General features: G+C 42.9%; 1 protein-coding gene across 2 annotated transcripts in view; it reads left to right on the forward strand.

Annotated features, from left to right (window-relative positions):
- TNFAIP8L3 (TNF alpha induced protein 8 like 3) overlaps positions 1 to 14,638 on the forward strand; it is a 41,782-nt gene extending 27,144 nt beyond the window's left edge. The window contains exon 3 of one of the 2 annotated variants that reach the window (XR_012516260.1): positions 11,972 to 12,056. Coding sequence is in view for 1 of the 2 variants with exons in the window: in XM_010339487.3 (XP_010337789.1) it covers positions 11,972 to 12,534 (563 nt within the window). In the remaining variant the exon portion in view is untranslated. Of the gene's footprint in view, positions 1 to 11,971 lie in introns of both variants that reach the window. The other variant, XM_010339487.3, reaches the window with a different exon arrangement.
- The last annotated feature ends 5,633 nt before the right edge of the window (positions 14,639 to 20,271 follow it).

Here is a 20,271-nt window from a genome sequence, read left to right on the forward strand (position 1 = left end):
TCCACCCTAATTTTTAAATAATTCATTCTCTTGATGAAAGAGGAGTGGTAGACCAGGCGTGGTGGCTCACACCTGTAATCCCAGCACTTTGGGAGGCCAAGGAGGGTGGATCATGAGGTCAGGAGTTCCAGACCAGCTTGGCTAACCTGGTGAAACCCCGTCTCTACTATTACAGGTGGTACACACCTGTAATCCCAGCTTATTACAGGAGGCTGAGGCAGGAGAATCGCTTGAACTTGGGAGGTGGAGGTTGCAGTGAGCTGAGATCGCACCACTGCACTCCAGCCTGGGAAACAGAGCAAGACTCCATCTTGCCAAAAAAAAAAAAAAAAAAAAAGAGGAGGGGTGATTTGATGGTGGATGACAAAGGTGAGAGAGACTCCCAAGAGAGATACAGTGTGGCTCTGACTAAAGTGAATAGAGAATCCACTTTAACCAGCTAAATGGATGTGTTTGCATTTTGAAGGAAGAGCCAACTTATCCCTCAATATAAGCCCTAGTGGGCTAATTATGTTAGGAAGATGGGTCTTTTCATCATCTCTTCCTTACTGGAAAGGAACAACATTTGCAGGGGAAAATGAGAAGCCCAGGGTAGGACAGATGAGGTTTGAAGTGTCCTGCTAGACATGCTGGTGTCACCATCTCCACCCAGATCTTCCAGAGTTACCTGGAACTCAGGACTGAATTCATCTTCCCTACAGGCTGGCTCCTCCTCCAAGATGCCCATTTCAGTTGGTGGCACCTCTATATCCCTTCACCCCATCTGTCTCTCAAGCTAGAAGAAACACTCACCGTCATCTTTTTTTTTTTTTTTTTTTTGAGACAGAGTTTCGCTCTTGTTACCCAGGCTGGAGTGCAATGGCGCGATCTTGGCTCACCGCAACCTCCGCCTCCTGGGTTCAGGCAATTCTCCTGCCTCAGCCTCCTAAGTAGCTGGGATTACAGGCATGCGCCACCATGCCCAGCTAATTTTTTGTATTTTTAGTAGAGACGGGGTTTCACCATGTTGACCAGGGTGGTCTCGATCTCTTGACCTCGTGATCCACCCGCCTCGGCCTCCCAAAGTGTTGGGATTACAGGCGTGAGCCACCGCGCCCGGCCTCACCGTCATCTTTGACTCATCCCTGAACCCCAGCAATCACCAATGCTCTTCTTTACTGTGCTTTTTCCTTGTCACCCATAGTACAAGCTAAAGATCAAAAACACAAGAAGTTTCACTATCTTTCTAACTGCCATGGCTTCCTACTGCCTTTGGGAGATATCTCAAGGCAAGTAAAAGGGTTTGAGATCTATTCTTCACGTCATCCTGTAGAAATGTTTGAAATGTTGATGGCCCATTTCTTGTCAGATCTTATTAGATCATTACTTTTCCTTTAAAGTGGGGCTGCAGAAAAGCTCTTACCAAGAGGAGGGATAATTGTCCACTCTGCGTTTTCCTGCTGTTCACATGAGCTTGTATGATTAGTGTCTCGTCTTCAGTCCTCAGTTTTGTTTCTTTCAGGGATCTTTTGAAATCACTGGGCTATTTTGCAAGGGCTAGTTTAGTTAAAATGAAATAATATAATCAGTGAGTCTGTTTAACCAAGCACACATAAACATATGCTCAAATCAAAACTGCTGAAAGAGAACAAACAAGTGAGGGATACACTAAGCATCTTTCCCCACCCCATGTGGGGGATCTTTCCCTTGTTCCTCAGAATGCCACACAACAGTGGGGCCCAAATCTGTCTGTGTATAAATATTAGTAAAGCTTAATTTATCCCATTACAAAAAAGGAAACCTAAATAGAGGTTCTAAGAGTTCCATTTTGTGCATTCAACCAGTGGTGCCTTGTAGAGGCTACTGTCTTTTAAGTTGTGGGTCCCACAAGCTGACTGCTTCCATGGCAGGTGGTGAAAATTTGGAAAACTTCAGGTCTTCCCAGAAGCAAGAGTAAGCTCAGGGTATCTGTCTTCAAGGTAGGTGGCTTCTTTGGAGGGTTGGGAAGGGACCAGACCCAAGAAAGAAGTCTTCAAGGATATGCTGTTAAGTTAACCCTGAGTCTGAAAAATCCATTCCCTAACCTTCTAAATCATCTAAGTTTTACCATGGGTGCCTTTTAAAGTTTCCCTAAATGCCTTTTGTAAGCCTCAAAAGTCCCATCTCACTCAAGTATGAAAGGAATTGGACTAATAAAAGGCACTTTTCAAGAGCTTCTAAGCTTTGATCATTTCTCCATGGGGGAGGGGAGGATCAAGGTTTTTTTTTTGTTTTTTGTTTTGTTTTGTTTTTTTTGGTTTTTTTTTTTTTTTTGGCTTGTCTCTAATTCAAAGAGAATTAGAGATACCCCACCATCCCTTAAGGATTTCATTTCATTCTACCTCCTCCAGTTCCATGTTCTTTCTTTAGAATTCTAGGAGTATACAGACAACATTTTTATACAAGGGATGGAAAATGTTTTCTAGTTTGACTCCACTGGAGATGCAACAACTCAATGAGTCTCTCTGGAAACCACAAGTATGTTAGCTTCACATTTCAAACACTACTTAAAGTTCCTTGATGGTCCTGCTCCCACAAGTACTTAGGGACAACCCAAAACCTAAAGCAGAGGCAGTGTCTTTTTGAGGAGGCATTTTAGCTTTGTCAGGATAACCCATTCTACAGACCACTATGCCTCACCACTACAGTAAATACCTTCCTCATTATTCACCCACAGAACAGAAAAGGAGACGGGAAGGGGCAGGGAGGCCATCACTCCACTCCCTGGCTCCTGGGCACTTAGCAGTAGTGAAAGATGGAACATGAGGGATGTGACAGGTTCAGTCAGCTTTTCTGGCTGCATAAACGGAGCAGAATGGAATTTTTCTGATGCATTAACGACCTGAAAGTTCAAGTTCAGGCTGGACGCAGTGGCTCACACCTGTAATCCCAGCACTTTGGGAGGCTGAGGTGGGTGAATCACAAGGTCAGAAATTCGAGACCAGTCTGGCCAACGTGATGAAACCCCATCTCTACTAAAAATATAAAAATTAGCCGGACATGGTGGCATGCGCCTGTAGTTCCAGCTATTCGGGAGGCTGAGGCAGGAGAATCACTTGAACCCAGGAGGCAGAGGTTGCAGTGAGCCAAGATTGTGCCACTGCACTCCAGCTGAGTGACAGAGCAAGACTGTCTCAAAAAAAAAAAAACAACAAAAAAAGTAAGTTCAAAAAGTTCAACGTAGTTTGTGATCCTGTTCCATCTCAAAGGAGGCTTGCCTGAAGTTCTCTCTTTTTTTCGTTTTTTTCAACTAACAATTAAGTGTAAGTGATTGAATGCCAGAAACTTGGACTGCCAGGAATCTCCCTCTGCCCAGGGCTCCTATCCCATCCCTTGGGCCTTCCCTCCTACCTTCCCTGTCTTCTGGGTCCCCTGCCTTGACAGATGATGCCTATTAAGCACTCCAGATTGTTTTCTTCTGGGAACCATCTTCACTCTTAACTTCTGCTTGACATTTTTAGTTAATTCTCTTCCCTGCCACTATCTTAAGCTATTTCAAGAAGTGAACTAATTCTGCTGTGTACTGGCTATTACAAATAATTTCCCATTTTATAATTTTGACACAACTATCCACACTTACATTCAAGTTTTCCACACACTCCTTAGAGAAGTTTCCCACACACTCCTTAGAGAAGTTTCCAAGTCCTGTGAAAAAGAGGGGAAAATAGCTGTCCCCTCACCCTGTCCACTCCCATCGTGGAGTGATGCTCAGAGCCCTTTTCTGGGCTATAGCTGAGAGTACAGAGCCTGTCATCTTTCATAATCATCATTTACTTTATTTTTCTCAAAATTTATTACCTCTTTCTTACCATGCTGAAGCTTATCTACCCACTTACCCAGTTTGGTAAAGATCTTCCTGCTGTTTTTCACCATCAGCTTGGCATTGCACCATCTGGAAGAGCTTAATGTTTTCTAGAAACATGGAAACATCACTTGTACTCCGGCTGAACATCATTTATAAAAGCGGTAGCTCAGACTGGCCCTAGCCCTCTTCCATGCAGTGAAGTTCCCCCCTACCACCCCCCAACCCCCAAACTCCCCCACTTAAATTATCTTTCGCTTTCTCTCTCCAGACTAGCTCACCGCCATTGTCACACCATTCTCCCAGCATAGTCCTGGTGTGTTTCCTTTCTTGTAAATGTTCAAATCGTCCTTATTCTCAGAGCCTTTATATTATCTTTGCTTGAGTTCTTCTGTCAATCTTGGTTTAAGGAAGCCCCCTGTCTTTCTACCAGGATGAATTTGCTATCACTGCATAATCACATTTTTATGTCCATTTTGAGATTCTGAGGTATTATGAAAAATGGGAACTTTTGTTCAAACTTAGTTAAAAGGATTATTCCTGGCCAAAAGAGCTTTCCTAGGGTTTGTATACAGAAATAAAGCAAGTTTTTACCAAGACCTATCCTCCATCTTTTGGTATTTCTCCATTAATAAACCTGGTCCACTAGTTAGGCCTGTTTCCCAAATACCCCACACACACCCGTGACCTTGACTCCCAAAGCTTAGCTCATCCTCTTTTTCTCAGCCTGCAGTGTCTCTCCCTGGTGGGTCACCAATAGGCACCCTGTGCAGAAGCCTGAGGCAGAAGAATGGTTAAAAGCAAGCCTAAGATTTCCATGTGCAAAAAGTCTTCCAAATGGGACTGCTCCCTCAGTGCCTCTCTCTCCCTTAAATCATTTGTAACATAGGTATGCATGTTGGAAACAATGGTATCTCCCCACCTTCCCTATTAATCTCTGAGAGTTGTAAGAGTGTTCTGTTGACCAGTGTCTTTCTTGATTTTATTTCTCAGTCCTATCCCAGTATATCCTATAATGCATGCCAGAGAATGTGATATATATATATATATATATATATATATATATATCATATATTTATATGCATATGTATATGTCCAATAAGTTTGAGAAGTGGTAGGCTAAACAAAACTATGCAGGTATCTTTACCTACATAGAATGGTGAACTGTCAAAAGCAAACCATAATATATTGTCATCTACAAACTCATTTAACCGACCTCAAGGCCTTCTTTCCTGGAGCATCTAAAAGGACGAGCGCTCTGTGGGATACATGTTGGAGCACACTGTTGTAAATCAGGGGTCAACATTCATCATGTCAGAATCACTTAGGGAGCTTGTGACAATCTGGGGTAGAATATGGAAATCTACTTTGTTGCTGTTTATTCTTAACCTTCCTGGTGATTTTGGTGGTCCATAACATTTGGGTTCCTCTGCACAACAGTTTTGATCTTTAAAGCTTCAGAGATGCTATCCCTGTGACCCTCCTGAGGCCTCACTGTAGAAGTCTGTACCCCAAATTACCTGCAGGTAAATAATTCTTATACAAGAGAGATGGCTGGAAGCTTATCAGGGAAGCCACCCAGGGCCTTTGTGACTTGGGGAAAAACACTGGCCTGTATCCATGACTTTAGAAACCGCTTCCTAATATAATAACTGTCCCTACCAACATGCAAATCCACCTTCAGAGCCCATTTAGTTTACCCCAACTATTCTCACTTATCCCAGTGTGGGCAGTTTCACATGTTTCTGTATTTTGTTTCATTGTCTATATCTGGCCTCATTGCAGGATCACATTCAGAGCAAGACCTAACTGAATACTTTTCTTAGGATTTCTTCATAGCTCTGGATACACAGTCAAACTAAGAGTAGATGCTCAATAACTGCAGAGAAAACAAGGGACAAAAGTGACCTTGGTCTAAAAGGGACAAAAGGTTGGCTCTAGAATTAAGAAGCAGGTAGAGCGGGTGATGAATGTGGCAAGATGGGTGGCTACTCAGCTTCCCCTGCTGAGATAGGAGCTTCTTAAATGGTATCATCTTCTTCCACTCTGAAATTGTGTCTTTGTTACTTCTCTCTTCTTCCTATGATAATATGTATCACTAGTAGTTACCGAATAGATGACGAACTTGTCCCTTTGTATGGGGCATTTCCAATTTTAGCAATGAAAGTCCACTGCCTGGGAAAGCCCTCCTTACTGGCAAACTGGCCGTGTGGTCACTCAGGAGGCAAAAATAGTTCCCTAATCCAAAAAATCAAGACTGCTACATCTCATTCTACCCACCAAATACATTTCCCATTGCTGCTGTAACAAATTACCAAAAATTAAGTGACTTACGACACCAATATATCATCTTATGTTCCTGGAAATTAGAAGGCCAAAATGGATTTTGCAAAACTAATATCCATGTGCTGGCAGGGGCTCTGTTTTTGTTTTTGTTTTTTTCCAGGAGGCTTCAGAGGAGAATCCCCTTGCTGGCCATCTCCAGCTTCTATAGGACACATTCCTTGATTCTGACTTCTTCCTCCATCTTCAGAGCCAGACACCATGTCACCCCATCCTCTGTTTTCATCATCACATCTCTCCCAACTCACTCTCCCACCTCCCTCTTTCATTCTCAATCACATCTGCAAAATCCCTTTTGCCATATAAGGCAGCATATCCAGTGGTTCCAGGGACGAGAATGTGGATGTCTCTGGAGGCCTATTCTACCTACCACATCTACTTCTCTCTGGGAGTTGACAGAACACCTTAATGAATTAAAGAAATATTTTTAAAATCTCATAGAAAATAAGCTATTTCACTTTGCTTAATCAATGTTTTTCAAATTTATGTAATCAAGAAATTCTTTTCTTCCCAAGGAACACTTCTTAACATTTCATGGAAGGCTGCTGCTCTTGCAAGAGAGTAGGATTCAGAATGGTAGATGGGCAGACTGCAAGTCCGGAGACATTCCACAACATGTGCAGAGTTTTGAGGGAGCCAAGTTACAGATCCAAATTTCTCTTGACAACTTCACTACATATTCTTTGTGAATATTAATATACAAACTCATCTGCCTAAGAAGAAACCTAAGGTCAAGGCATGGTAGATCTCCCTTTCTTCCACTCTTGTAGCCTCTACCTCCTGAGCTCAAGCAATCCTCCTATCTTAGCCTCCTGAGTAGCTGAGACCACAGGTGCATGCCCGGCTAATTTTTATTTTATTTTATCTTTATTTTATTTTATTGAGACAGGGTCTCACTCTGTCATATAGGCTGGAGTGCAGTGGCAATATCATGGCTCACTGCAGCCTCAACCTCCTGGGCTCAAGCCATCCTCCCACCTCAGCCTCTCAAGTAGCTGAGACTACAGGTGCGCAGCAGCACACCCAGCTAATTTTTGTTTTTCTAGAGACAGGGTTTTGCCATGTTGCCCAGGCTGGTCTCAAACTCCCAGGCTCAAGTGATCTGCCCAGCTCAGCCTCCCAAAGTGCCAGGATTACAGGGTATAGTGGCCAAGCAAAAAATCCTAATGGGACATTTTGCCCTGGGGTACAAAACCTCCTGGGTCAAACAGAGTTGATGTGAAATTTGCCTTGCCAATGATGACTCTTTTGATAAGGCACCATAACCCACCCCTGCCCATCTTATTTAGAGGTACATTTCCACTAAAACTTTATTTCTTATGTCTAGTCAGTAGTTATCAAACTTTTGATACATCATACCTAAAATATTTAAAATGATAACTTGCTCCAAAGAAAAATTTTTAATTTTTGCTTAGAGATTTATGGTCCCTGGAATCTTCTTTTAATTTAAATTTAATCTCATATGCATCCTTTGGTTGTAGAGAATTTGATGGATTGATCAAATATTTTCAGGCATAAGCACATACATGCATTTAAAGTGCTGTGGGTGAAGTAGAACAGAGATAGGATTTCAAGGAGAAAAAAGTACAATGTAACATTTTTAGAGAAGACCTTGTTCATGTCATTTTTAAAGTGTTATATAATGGGTATTATATGACAACAGTAATTATGTTAATTGGACACATTTAAAACAATGATTTAACAGGTTAGTTTGAAAATGTCACTATTTACATTATCTAGAAATTGTATCTTTCCTAACTAAACATGAAAAATACTTGCTGACAAGTTTTTAAATATTCAAGAAGTTGCACAGTTTTAAAAATTCTTTTGGGGGCCAGGCACAGTGCACGTTCCTGTAGTCCCAGCTACTTGGGAAGCTGAGACAGGAGGGTTGCCTGAGCCCTGGAATTCAAGGCCAGCTTTGAGGGCACCATAGCGAGACCCCCATCTCAAAGAAAAACATAGTAAAATATATGTTGATAAATTTAATTAATTTTTTTATGTTGTTGAGACAGTCTTGCTCTATCAATCAGGTTGGAGTGCACAGACGCAGTCTCAGCTCACTGCAGGCTCCGCCTCCTGGGTTCAAGCAGTTCCCGTGTCTTAGCCTCCCAAGCAGCTGGGACTATAGGTGTGTGCCATTACGCCTGGCTAATTTTTGTATTTTTAGTAGAGATGGGTTTTAGCCATGTTGGTCAGGGTGGTCTTCAACTCCTGACTTCAACTGATCCACCCAGTTCAGCCTCCCAAAATGCTGGGATTACAGCATGAGCCATAGTACCCAGCCAATTAGTTATTTAAAAAAAAAAAAATTGTTACGGGGATATGTGAGGTCTAACTACTGGTCCAGGGCAGAATGGAGGAAATGCTGGCAGTACAAAGAGCAGGGTATGGAATCAGGCCAGCAGGAAAGCCTCCAGAAAAATGCCCACTTCATCCAACTGAAAGAGTTAAACAGGGCCTGGCACAATGCCAGCACTCCTTTCATTCAGGCAACACCTGCTGTGTGTGGCCAGTGTGCCAGGCATTGGGGGTAAAGTCAGGCTTAGACATGACTCCCTGCCCCCAGGCACTAAACTGCTATTGGATACATATGTAATTGACCTGCTGCTTCTGGGTAACTGCATGTTGGCTGCATTTCTAGAGTCTAAAGACCTTATTCTTGGGTAGTTTTTAGAAGCTGTGACTGACTACAAAGCCGTGACTCATTTTTTTATATTCTAGAATGAATCAATCTAGATTCCACTATTCCTATTAGAATAGTCACCTGAGGAAGTATATGCTTATTTCAGTGACAGAGCAATTGCTCAAAAGTCTTTAAGCTTCATCTGTGGAATTGACTTCAGAGCATACAGTGCAATCTTTTGAATATGGTTAGTGCTTGTAAATATTTGCTTTTGGAGAACAACTTTGATTTTGCAGAAAACAAAAGCTATTCACACAAAGGTCTGGTGATCATGGTAGTTGATGAGACTGGGCAGGAATATCATTTGACTCACTCTGGAATGGTATCAGTCAGGAAGTTGGAGATGTCCCATAGTAAAGAAGAGTCAGGAGAGACTGTTCATTCCTTTTATGTTCTGCATGATGAGTGTTTATTCCTTTTAGCACTGAGGCAGGAGGGAAAATCCTGGCCATATCATGGTCACTTGACTGTGAAGTTGCTTAAAGATTCTGTTGTCTCAGAGTTTGGGAGAGAGCTTGCTGGGGCTGTGGAACGCCCCTGGTGCTCACTGCTTTAGTTCTGCTGACCCCGCTGCAGCTACCCCATGCCAGGTTGTACTCTGGAGGGACCTGTAGCTGGAAGAAGCCAGAGAACAGAAGTAGCTGTCCTTTAAGGACCCAGGGCTGAAGGTATATGGCTGGGCAAGCCATGAGGGGGCATGTAGGGCCTGTGGAGTCCTGACAAGTAAGCAACAAGGAGGAAGAGGCCCCAAGTTGGGGAGGGTTCCAGGTTGGGAAGAACAATGAAAAATTATTCTGAGAAACGGCTAATCACAAACCTGCAGGCACAGCTACCTCATTCTGTTTGTGGTCCCAGCAGCAGAACCTCTTCTGTATGTAGCTTCCTCCAGCACAACCCTAAAAAACTTCCTCCAGCTCCTGCCTCTTTGAAGACAGCCCCTTCTCTGCTGTGCTGCCTGTTGTAACCTTGCAACATATTTTCATACTTTCCCTAATAAATCTACCTTTCTTTACCTAAAGCTGTCTTGGCAAATTTCTTTCCCACCCATGACACCAGCCCCAGCTAGTTGTACTGCAACAGTGCCATTGTTTAAATTGTGTTTGAGTGTTTACTGAGTCTGTGTCTGCAAGGCTGGAGCATCCACTGATTAAATCACTGCCCACTGAAGGAATGGGTACAGAGGAAAGAAAAAGGGAGGGGCCAGAGAAGAACAGAAGACTGGGCATGTAGCCATCACTCTGTCTACTCTACCTATCCTGTCACTCCTGTGTGGACACAAAGCACTGGACAAAAGCTCTTGGGATTCTTAAGGACCTTCAATTCTCAAATGAATATTGAGTATAAGTTTGGTGTATACTATATTTTACTACTTTCTTATTCTTCTGCATTTATCTGGTATTTTACTCAACAGATACCATTTCCTATACCCACAACTGAGCTAGGTGCTGCCGGAGACATTCTCTCTGTCCTTGGGCAACTCGAATCTCCATGGGAAAATAAGAACCATATGCATACATACTGTAGAGTGAGGATGGCCAGTGTGTTTCATTTCAGATGTCAGCTCCAGCTAACTGGTGGCCTTGTGGAGTATTTCATCAAATCAAAGGCACCATCAATTGTAAGATGCCATTTTATGTGTCCTAAAGAAAGAAAAAAATGGCTGGGTGCAGTGGCTCACACCTGTAATCTCAACACTTTAGGATGCTGAGGTGGGTGGATCACAAGGTCAGGAGTTCAAGACCAGCCTGGCCAGCATGGCGAAACACTGTCTCTACTAAAAATACAAGAAATTAGCTAGGTATGGTGGTGGGCACTTGTAATCCCAGCGACTCAGGAGGCTGAGGCAGAGAACTGCTTCAACCCAGGAGGCGAGGTTGCAGGGGCCAAGATCGTGCCATTGCACTTTAGCCTGGGCAACAGACTGAGACTCTGTCCAAAAAGAAAAAGAGAATGAAAAAGAAAAGAAAAGGAAAAGGAAGGAAGGAAGGAGGGAGGGAAGGAAGGAAGGGGAGAGAAAGAAAGAGAAGGAAAGAAGCTGTAAGTTAAATTATGAACCACTGCTTTCTTATTACTTAGAATTTTTATTTATACTTACTGCAAGAGGCTTTTTAGACTTATTTACATATAATGTGGATTTTTAAAAACATATATTGCTCTCACTCATAAAGTAGAAAATAACAGCAAAATAAATTGGGTCTGGTTTTCCTAAGCTGCTTCACCTTCAGAATACTATTCATCTGTAGCATCTTTGACATGGAGTTATTGATGTCTGTGTTCCCACAGTGCAACTCTCTATGCCATCAAGAGTACTCAGACTGCAACAATTCTTACAAAAATTTCTCTTGACTTGCTCCCAAATCTCTGACACCTTTGTGTAAATTGATTTGCACACAGGTAATAGCCACAGTACAACAGCTACCTGGCAACAGTGACTGAAAGACCCATCCAATTTTTAATATTTCAAAAGCAAAAAAAATACCTCTTAGACTCAATGATATGTGGACTCCCAAATCTCTGACACCTTTGTGTAAATTGATTTGCACACAGGTAATAGCCACAGTACAACAGCTACCTGGCAACAGTGACTGAAAGACCCATCCAATTTTTAATATTTCAAAAGCAAAAAAAAATACCTCTTAGACTCAGTCAACATTACTGTCATGATCAACTATCCATCTCTGCCCTGGGAATGGGGTTGACATTGGGGCTACATTCTTGCCACTAAGCAATAATTTGCTCCTGTATAGTTTGCAAAGCTGAATGGTTTCATGTGACAGCAGTAGTAGGGAGTTCTCTATGAGCTAGTAGAATCAGGAAAGCTTTATGAATGAAGTAGGTCTAAAAAGGTAAGATCTGGCCTGGTTAAGAGGACATGACCTCCAGCAGAGGAAACAGCATAAGCACAGTTTAGAGGATTCAAAAGGGTAAACCAACATGTCATGTGGAGAAGAAAGTAGGGGAACTAGGGTGGGCTGGGGTTTAGTTAGGGAGTTGGGGGATACATATAAACACATGAGTTTTTGCTCTAAGAACGTAAGTTCAAGTTAGTGTGTTTTACTTGTGGGAAAGTAATAAACAGTTCTTAAATATCTTTAAAACATTTATATATTTCCTTACCATAGGTCCTGATGTTTTTAATTCAAAGAGTCTTGCCCTTCAAGCCCAGAAGAAGATTCTAAGCAAAATAGCCAGCAAAACTGTGGCCAATATGTTGATTGATGATACCAGCAGTGAGATCTTTGATGAGCTCTACAAAGTCACCAAAGAGCACACTCACAACAAGAAGGAAGCCCACAAAATCATGAAAGACTTAATCAAGGTGGCGATCAAAATCGGGATTCTCTACCGGAACAACCAGTTTAGCCAAGAGGAGCTTGTTATCGTGGAGAAGTTCCGGAAGAAGCTGAACCAGACAGCCATGACCATTGTCAGCTTCTATGAGGTGGAATACACCTTTGATAGGAATGTGCTCTCCAAGCTGCTGCATGAGTGCAAGGACCTGGTGCATGAACTGGTACAGCGACACCTGACGCCCAGGACCCACGGGCGCATCAACCATGTCTTCAACCACTTTGCCGATGTAGAATTCCTCTCAACCCTCTATAGTCTGGATGGAAACTGTAGGCCCAACCTCAAGAGGATTTGTGAAGGAATCAATAAGTTGCTAGATGAGAAAGTCCTTTAAATGCCTTGCCTCCTCCTGGACTTTGCTGCTTTAAAGTTACAGTGCCCAACCATAATCTGGGTGAGAATCAAGAACATAAGCAGAAACCCTTGTCAAAGATGTCCATGTTCTGTCCTGTTCATCCCTCTGATGCTGATGCTGAACTGAGCTTAGGTGTGTTTTTCTTCTGAGCTCTCTAGCAAAGTTTCTACTTAAAATCACCTGTGTGTAAGCCCAAAGGACATTTCATCTATTTTAAGCAGAAAGTCTGTTTTGCTCATTACAGTGAGTGCAGTTTATCTCATGGAGTGGGAGGAGCACTGGACTGGGAGACAGAGGACAAGGATTTGGTTTCCAACTTTACCAGTTAGGACTCTATACTCTGTATTCTGGAACCATGATGCCTGCCTGTCTGCCTCACAGGGCTGTTGTGAGGACCAGATGAGATGATGTATGTTCATGCTTTTGGAAACTCTACTGTAAGGTCTTAATATTTTTGTCTTCTGAGTGTGAGGGGATAAAACTGGATGTAGAATATTAAGCAGCATAGGAGAAAAGAACAATAGAATCTAATGGACTGGGTTTGCAATCTGTCTCTAAATGCACTGCTTCAGACAAAGTAAAATCCAAAGGTGTGAAAAAGTGTTGCAAATTGGAAAAATGTTTTTCAAGAGCTGTTTTTGGCCCTGCATGGTGGCTCACACCTTTAATCCCAGCACTTTGGGAGGCCTAGGCGGGAGGATTGCCTGAGGTCAGGAGTTCGAGACCAGCCTGGCCAACATGGTGAAACCCTGTCTCTACTAGAATTACAAAAATTAGCTGGGTATAGTGGTGCACGCCTATAATCCTAGCTACCTGGTAGGCTGAGGCAGGAGAATTGCTTGAACTCAGGAGATGGAGGTTGCAGTGAGCTGAGATGGTGCCACTGCACTCCAGCCTGGGCAACAGAGCAAGACTCTGTCTTTTTTTTTTTTTTTTTTTCTTTAAAAAAATGTGTTTTTAAGGTCTTAAATGTTTAGGTTTATGATCCTGTGGAGGGAAACTTTCCATGGGGGGTGGGGAGAGAGTTTTCCACCCATAACACAGAAACAGAAGCACTGTGCTCCCTCTGCAGGACGAGCCTTCCCTTATCTAAGGGGCATGGAGCTCAGGGAGGCTTTATTCCACACGCACAGGAGAGTCAGGCAGAATGAACCCCTACCAATCTTTCTTGGCCTTTCACAGTCATTTTGTGCTGTTGTCTCTGGTTCATTAATAAATTGAAACTACCCTCCAAACAAGAGATCTTAGAGTTGTGATTCAAAATAAAATTCCTTGGAGTTAAATACAGTGTTAAGAATAACAGGATTGAAAACAATAAGAAAATGAAGAGTAAGTTCTGCACTCGGACCCCAAGGGATAGTAGCTTCAGAGGAGCACAAGTAGGTGTGTCTGTGAGATGGTCAATGGGGAGCTAGCCCACAGACATGAACCACCACCTCCGAATGTCACAGCCTTGCTTTCACAGTGCAGCTTCTGACATCTTTTCATCACAGTCTTAACTAACATCAGGACAATGTACTTCCTTTCAACACTGCGCCATATTATGAGACTTGCTCCTTTTGCCTTTCCTCCCATCCTCCTGTGCTTCTCTCCATCTAATAATAATATAAAAATACCATACTAGCTCAGCCCTATGGTTCAACCCACCCCATGGTCTATCTCCAGCAGGAGCATCAAGAGATGGTTTGTGGGAAGGTGTGAAACATGTGCACTGAGCCTTGCTGGCCATTCAGCTTCAGCTGGCTCTCATGTTAACATCATAACAAACCATCTGGTTATGTTCTTCAGCCATAGCACCCAGAATTAGTTCATAGGAAGGCTATTCAGTATGGAATATGGAAGAATAAAACAAACCCCTGTTCTCCATATTGGACAAACATGGCCTAGCCCTCTACTCAAACCCAAGGTCTGAACAATGATGCCCTGTGCACACCTGGGCTGGGGAGGTGGCTGGTCATTTGGCACTGCTGGTAGGAACTACAGGCAGTTCGCTCCCCTTCCTTCCCACCTGCCTGTGAGGCACCAGTCCAGCAGTAGCTGGATTTTCTCATGCAGAGTCCTCAAGGTTTGCCTTGATGTATTCATCTGACTAAGGATTGTTTTCTAGTTCAAGAGATGGTTCTAGAAGTAGGTTCATTGTTCATTAAGTGGACCATTACAGAGAACTCAGACCCAAGAGGAATGAGTGGACCTGTCTTCTGTCCATGTGAGATACAGTGAGGAAGAAGGCAGGATCCCCAGCTAAAGAAGGTGGTGGGTTCTCTACTGGCTCTGCAGGCTACAGCACAATAGTGTAGGAAGAAGGATGAGTTAGGTTCTGACAGCCCACAAGTCTCTAAAGAAACTGGGTCCTTCCTGCTCTTGTCAGGGAAGGATGAAGGATCAGCACTTCCACCAGTGGATCTCAGCAAGTGCAATGGCAGAATGTGGACCAAAACATTTTCTATTACCTTAGGCCCCCCACTGAGGGAGCTGGTGGGCTCTCTATCTGAGACCCCCAGACTTAGCAGCAGCCACCAGTGGGGAGCTGGGCTACCTGCACACAAGAAATTCTCTAAAAATACAAAGCCAAAACCAATCCTGTGTGCACAGTTCAAACATACAATTGGCATCTAAATCAAGTGATTCTTGAGTTTCATCAAGCAGCTGAAAGGCCTACAAATTTCAAATACTTTATATAACAATCTAAAGACCAAAGCAAACATCTCATTATACAGTCCTATTGGTTTATCCTGAGGACTCTAACCACATCACCTGGTGACGCTGAAAGGCTGTTTTGGCTGAAAAAAATGTGACAGAGGCCAGCAGATGCTTTGGAAAGCAGGACTCTAGATGTGCATTTGTGCTCAGAACTCTGTACAAAATTCTCAATATGAGAACCCACAAAGGCAGAGTTAGAATAGCTACATTTTTAGGCCCTAATAACAAACATATCATTTTGCAAAATGATGGGAAGGTAATTTTAAAAGAAGCAATGGTACAAGATGGCTCAACTAATCCCGCCACACACACACCTCGGACAGCAATGCCTGGCTCAGCAAACCAAGTAGGGGAGAAACATTCTTTAAGGGTGGGGAATGGCAGGAGCAGGTTGAATCAGTCATCTGGAAACATCACTGGGTCTTTAACCATCCCTGAACACTCAGCTCTGTCCCCACAGGAGGACACCAGGGACTTGTGCTGAAATCCTCACCAAGCCCTTTGGTGCGTGTCGCTCCTCCTGTATCTGAGACCTGCAGAAACACATTCCCTGCCAGCTGCCGCCTGCCATGTGTCTGTACCACTCTTCCTCTCTGTGTTTGCATCTGTGGGTCTTGCCACCCTAGTAACTCCCGGTCTCTGCTCAGTGACAAAATGAAAAGACTTCTTCATCTGTGCTTCTCCTTCAAACTCTCATCTCTCCCATCTGTACGTTTTTTAGAATCAAACCAGTACATTCATTGGCTGCTCCAATAAACTTATTGCATCCATTTATATTTTTAAAAAGAAAGAGTTCAAATCAGGCTTATGTGTCCTCTGCCCCAATATCTTTTTAAAATTCTTCTACTTTTTAGAAATAAGGCCTCCCTCTGTCACCCAAGCTGGAGTGCAATGGCATGATCACAGCTCACTGAAGGCTCAAACTCCTGGGCTCAAGCAGTCCTCTTGCCTAAGTCTCCCGAGTAGCTGGGACTACAGGTATGCACCACCATGCCTGGCTAATTTTTTTTTTTTTTTTTTGGTAGAGATGGAGGTATCATTATGTTGCCCAAGGTGGTCTCCAACTCTTAGCCTTAAGCAATCCTCCCACTTCATTCTCCCAAACAGCTGAAATTACAGTTGTGAGTGAGCCACTGTGCCCAGCCTTGCCCTAATATTTTTCTTTTTTGAGACGGAGTTTCAGTCTTGTTACCCAGGCTGGAGTGCAATGGCACGATCTCGGCTCACCACAACCTCTGCCTCCTGGGTTCAGGCAATTATCTTGCCTCAGCCTCCTGAGTAGCTGGGATTACAGGCACGCACCACCATGCCCAGCTAATGTTTTGTATTTTTAGTAGAGACGGGGTTTCACCATGTTGACCAGGATGGTCTCGATCTCTTGACCTCGTGATCCACCCGCCTCGGCCTCCCAAAGTGCTGGGATTACAGGCTTGAGCCACTGCGCCCGGCCTTCACATGAATTCAGAGCAAGAACTCACTTATTACTGTGAGGACAGCCCAAGACATTCATGGGGGATCTGTCCCCATTGAACCAAACACGTTCTACCAGGCTCCATCTCCAATACCAGGAATTACATTTCAACATGAGATTTAGAGGGACACACATTCGAACCATGTCAACATAGAAATCAAATTAAAGAATTGACCAACCTATGCTGGCAAGCCTAATACTAATTTCAAAGGCTCAAGAGTGTCCATCACTGGACAAAGCAGACAGTGTTACTCCCAAGGAAAGGAATAGAGAAGCTTTTGAAGAAGTCATCTGCACATACTTACACCCTGTCCTAGTTGCAGCTTCATGTGCTGGCTTGCAGACACAAGTCTGAGGCCTCAAGAGACCTTGTGTGCTTCCAGAATCCCAGGAGGTTGTTCCTGAAGAACGAAGCATGTGGTTTAAAGATACTGGTGGTACCAAAATCCTTCCAGCCTCAGAAAAAGGAGAGGTCAGCTGGTGCAAAGACTTACACGCACCCCCAGCAGCACTAGAGTTCCACTGGTAGCCTTGCCTTTTCCTTACATGTCCTTCCTTTGCTAAGTTGGGACAGGTCTGTACAGAGGAGGCGTCCTGGCAGCCCACCCAGGCAGTCAAGAGTCTGGGCAGCCAGCTCCCCCAGGCCTTGATACAGAGCTTCTCTTAGCTGACTATTAAGGCCATTCTGGACCAATTCCTGAGACAAGGGAGTCTGGGGTTTGGCTCCCAGCTCAAGGAGCAGCTGGGCCGGAGCCAGAGCTTGGCACAGAGTGAGTACTGGAGGCTAGTGGGGAAGTGGCAATTAGGTTATGTTGGGGAGAGAAGCACTTTCTCAGGGTCTGTCACTGGTGAAGGAAGAGCTTGTGGGCTGGTTCCCAAGGAGGGACTTTTTCCACATCTCCCAGCAGCTGGCTTCCCTGTTAAAAGGGTCATATTTCCTCTCAGCCATGGAATGGGGCTTCCCTACTTTGTGTTTCAGAAATAGCAACAACTTGGTTTTAGAAATAGATTGTTGGCTTTGGGTTGGGGGAGATGAGGGAGATAAATATTTTGGAGTTTGCTGTCTTTTCAGCTTTCATAGACAATAGGTGTAGAACATGGAGCCAGCCATGAGTCAGGAGGATGCGTCTTAGCTTGCCCACTAGCTGGGGATTTCCTTATGCTTTACCTCTCCAAGCCTCAGTTCCCTTAATTGCAAAAGCAGGGAGTTGCTCAAGGTCTTTAAGAATGCTTCCAGTTCCATAGTTCTTCCAAGCAGCATAGAAGAAAGGCTCTGGGCATTTCTGTACTGTAGGTCTCTTAGAAGGGAAACCTATTCATTATTCAATGGAGCAATAGGCTCCAAATTGAAAAATGACTCCTCAATGATCCTCTTCAGAACTTTTGAATGAAGATCTTAGTTAATGGATTTCAAAGGAGAAAAGCTGTAAGCCAGAAAAATGAAAAGTAAAATCAAGACTCCATAAACACCAGAGAACTGCACACTCTTGGCCCAGGTAGACCGCCAATTAGCCAACTTAGCAGGAGCCTCCTGGGATTCAATGTTAGGCCCAACCCTCTACTGAGACATGCATTACAAATAGAAATTGCGTCAGACTCCAGAAATATGTCTCTGGATAGAGAAGAGGGTATAAGCAAAGTCATGAATAAGTCATTACTGATTTGAGTCAAATATCATAGGATGCTATCAGAATTATTTTCAATTATATTATTTAAATTATATTAATAAAGCCATTCCACCAACAAATGAAACATTTCATGGAATTCTCAGTCCTTTTTAAAAAATAGCTTTATAAAGATATAGTTCACTTAATATACAATGCACTGATTTGAGGAGTACAATTCAATGGTTTTTTAAATTGTGATGTGTTATGTGCTACATAAGGACGTTTTGGTCAATAACTGACCCTATACACAACAGATGTCCCATAGGATTATAATGGAGCTGAAAAATTCCTGTCACCTGGTGATGTCTTCATGATCCTGACCCTTTGTAGGCCTAGGTTAACGTGTGTGTTTGTTTCTTAGTTTATTAACAAAATAATTTAAAAAGTAAAAAATTTAAAAATAGAAAAAAATTTATAGAATAAAGATATAAAGGAAGAAAACATTTTTGTAGAGCTGTACAATGTGTGTTAAGCTAAGTTATTGTTACAAAAGAGTTAAAATAGTTTTTAAAAATTTTAAAGTTTATAAAGTTTTAGTAAGCTAAGGTTAATTTTACTGAAGAAAGAAAAATATTTTTTATAAACTTAGTGTAGCCTAAATGTACATTATAGTTTATATGAGTGTGTGATAATGTCCTAGGCTTTCAAAGTCACTCAACACTCACTGACTCACCCAGTAAAACTTCCAGTCCTGCAAGCTCCATTCATGGTAAGTGCCCCATCCAGGTGTACCACTCTTTATCTTTTAGACTGTATTTTTACTGTACCTTTTCTATCTTTAGATATGTTTAGATACATAAATACTTACCATTGTGTTACAGTCATCTACAGTATTCAGTTCAATAACATGCAGTACAGGTTTGTAGCCTATAGAAGCAATAGGCTCTACCATATATCCTCGGTGTGTGGGAAGCTATGCCATCTAGGTTTATGTAAGTACACTCTATGATGTTTACACAACAATGAAATCACCTAATGGCCCATTTCTCAGAATGAATCCCTGTTAGTATATGACTGTATTCATTAACATGTGCAACCCTATTTTTAATATTTTCATTATCTCAGAAAGAAGCTCAATATCTTATCAATTACCTCTCTACCCCCGTGAGACCTTATTAGCAACATAAAAGTTGATCTCCCCCACCCCAAATATCACAAATAAGAATTTTTCAATATTGGAACTGCTCTATGGTCTTAGATTCAGATCAAGCAAATCCCAGTTACATGCATGACTGACTCATTTTGCCAAACCACATCCTAGATTGAGCCTCAAGCTCCATCTGTGTCCCCAACCTCAACATTCTTTTGATATGAAGCCTCATCAGCCTCTTAACAGGGGTGGCCTCTGTAGGGAAGTGGGTTCTGCAAAATGTTAAAGACAACCTGGTTGCCAGAGGCTGGCCTCTCCCTCATCATCCTGCAACCCAATTGAGGATGCAGAGTCAATAGCCATGTGCTGGGGGTGCCATAGAAGGAATTCAGGCATTTCACAGGGCAGAGGATCTCAAAATGGAGACCGTGAAACACCTGCATTAGAAGTCCTAGGGATGGGAATGGCCCTATTAAAAATGTAGAATCCTGGGTCTTACCCCAAATCTACCTGCTCCAAATTTATGGAGGGTGGGGCTTAGGAATCGGCATAATTAAAAAGCTCCTTGGTGATTTTTAGAGACAGTAAAGTTTGCTGATCCAGTACAGAGGACTCCACTTGAAATAATTTGCATCTCAAATTCTATGGTTTTCAGAGAATGTAATTCCTGCCTGAATTGTTTGTAATTCCTGCCTGAATTGTTTTTACTTCCCGCCCTTTTCAGCTTTGAAACTGAGTCCATCCCCTTCTTCCTTTGTGTTCAGGAAGCAACCTCTGAGCATGTGCTC

Source organism: Saimiri boliviensis, chromosome 2 (assembly GCF_048565385.1).
Source record: "Saimiri boliviensis isolate mSaiBol1 chromosome 2, mSaiBol1.pri, whole genome shotgun sequence".
Classification (NCBI taxonomy): Eukaryota; Metazoa; Chordata; class Mammalia; order Primates; family Cebidae; genus Saimiri; species Saimiri boliviensis.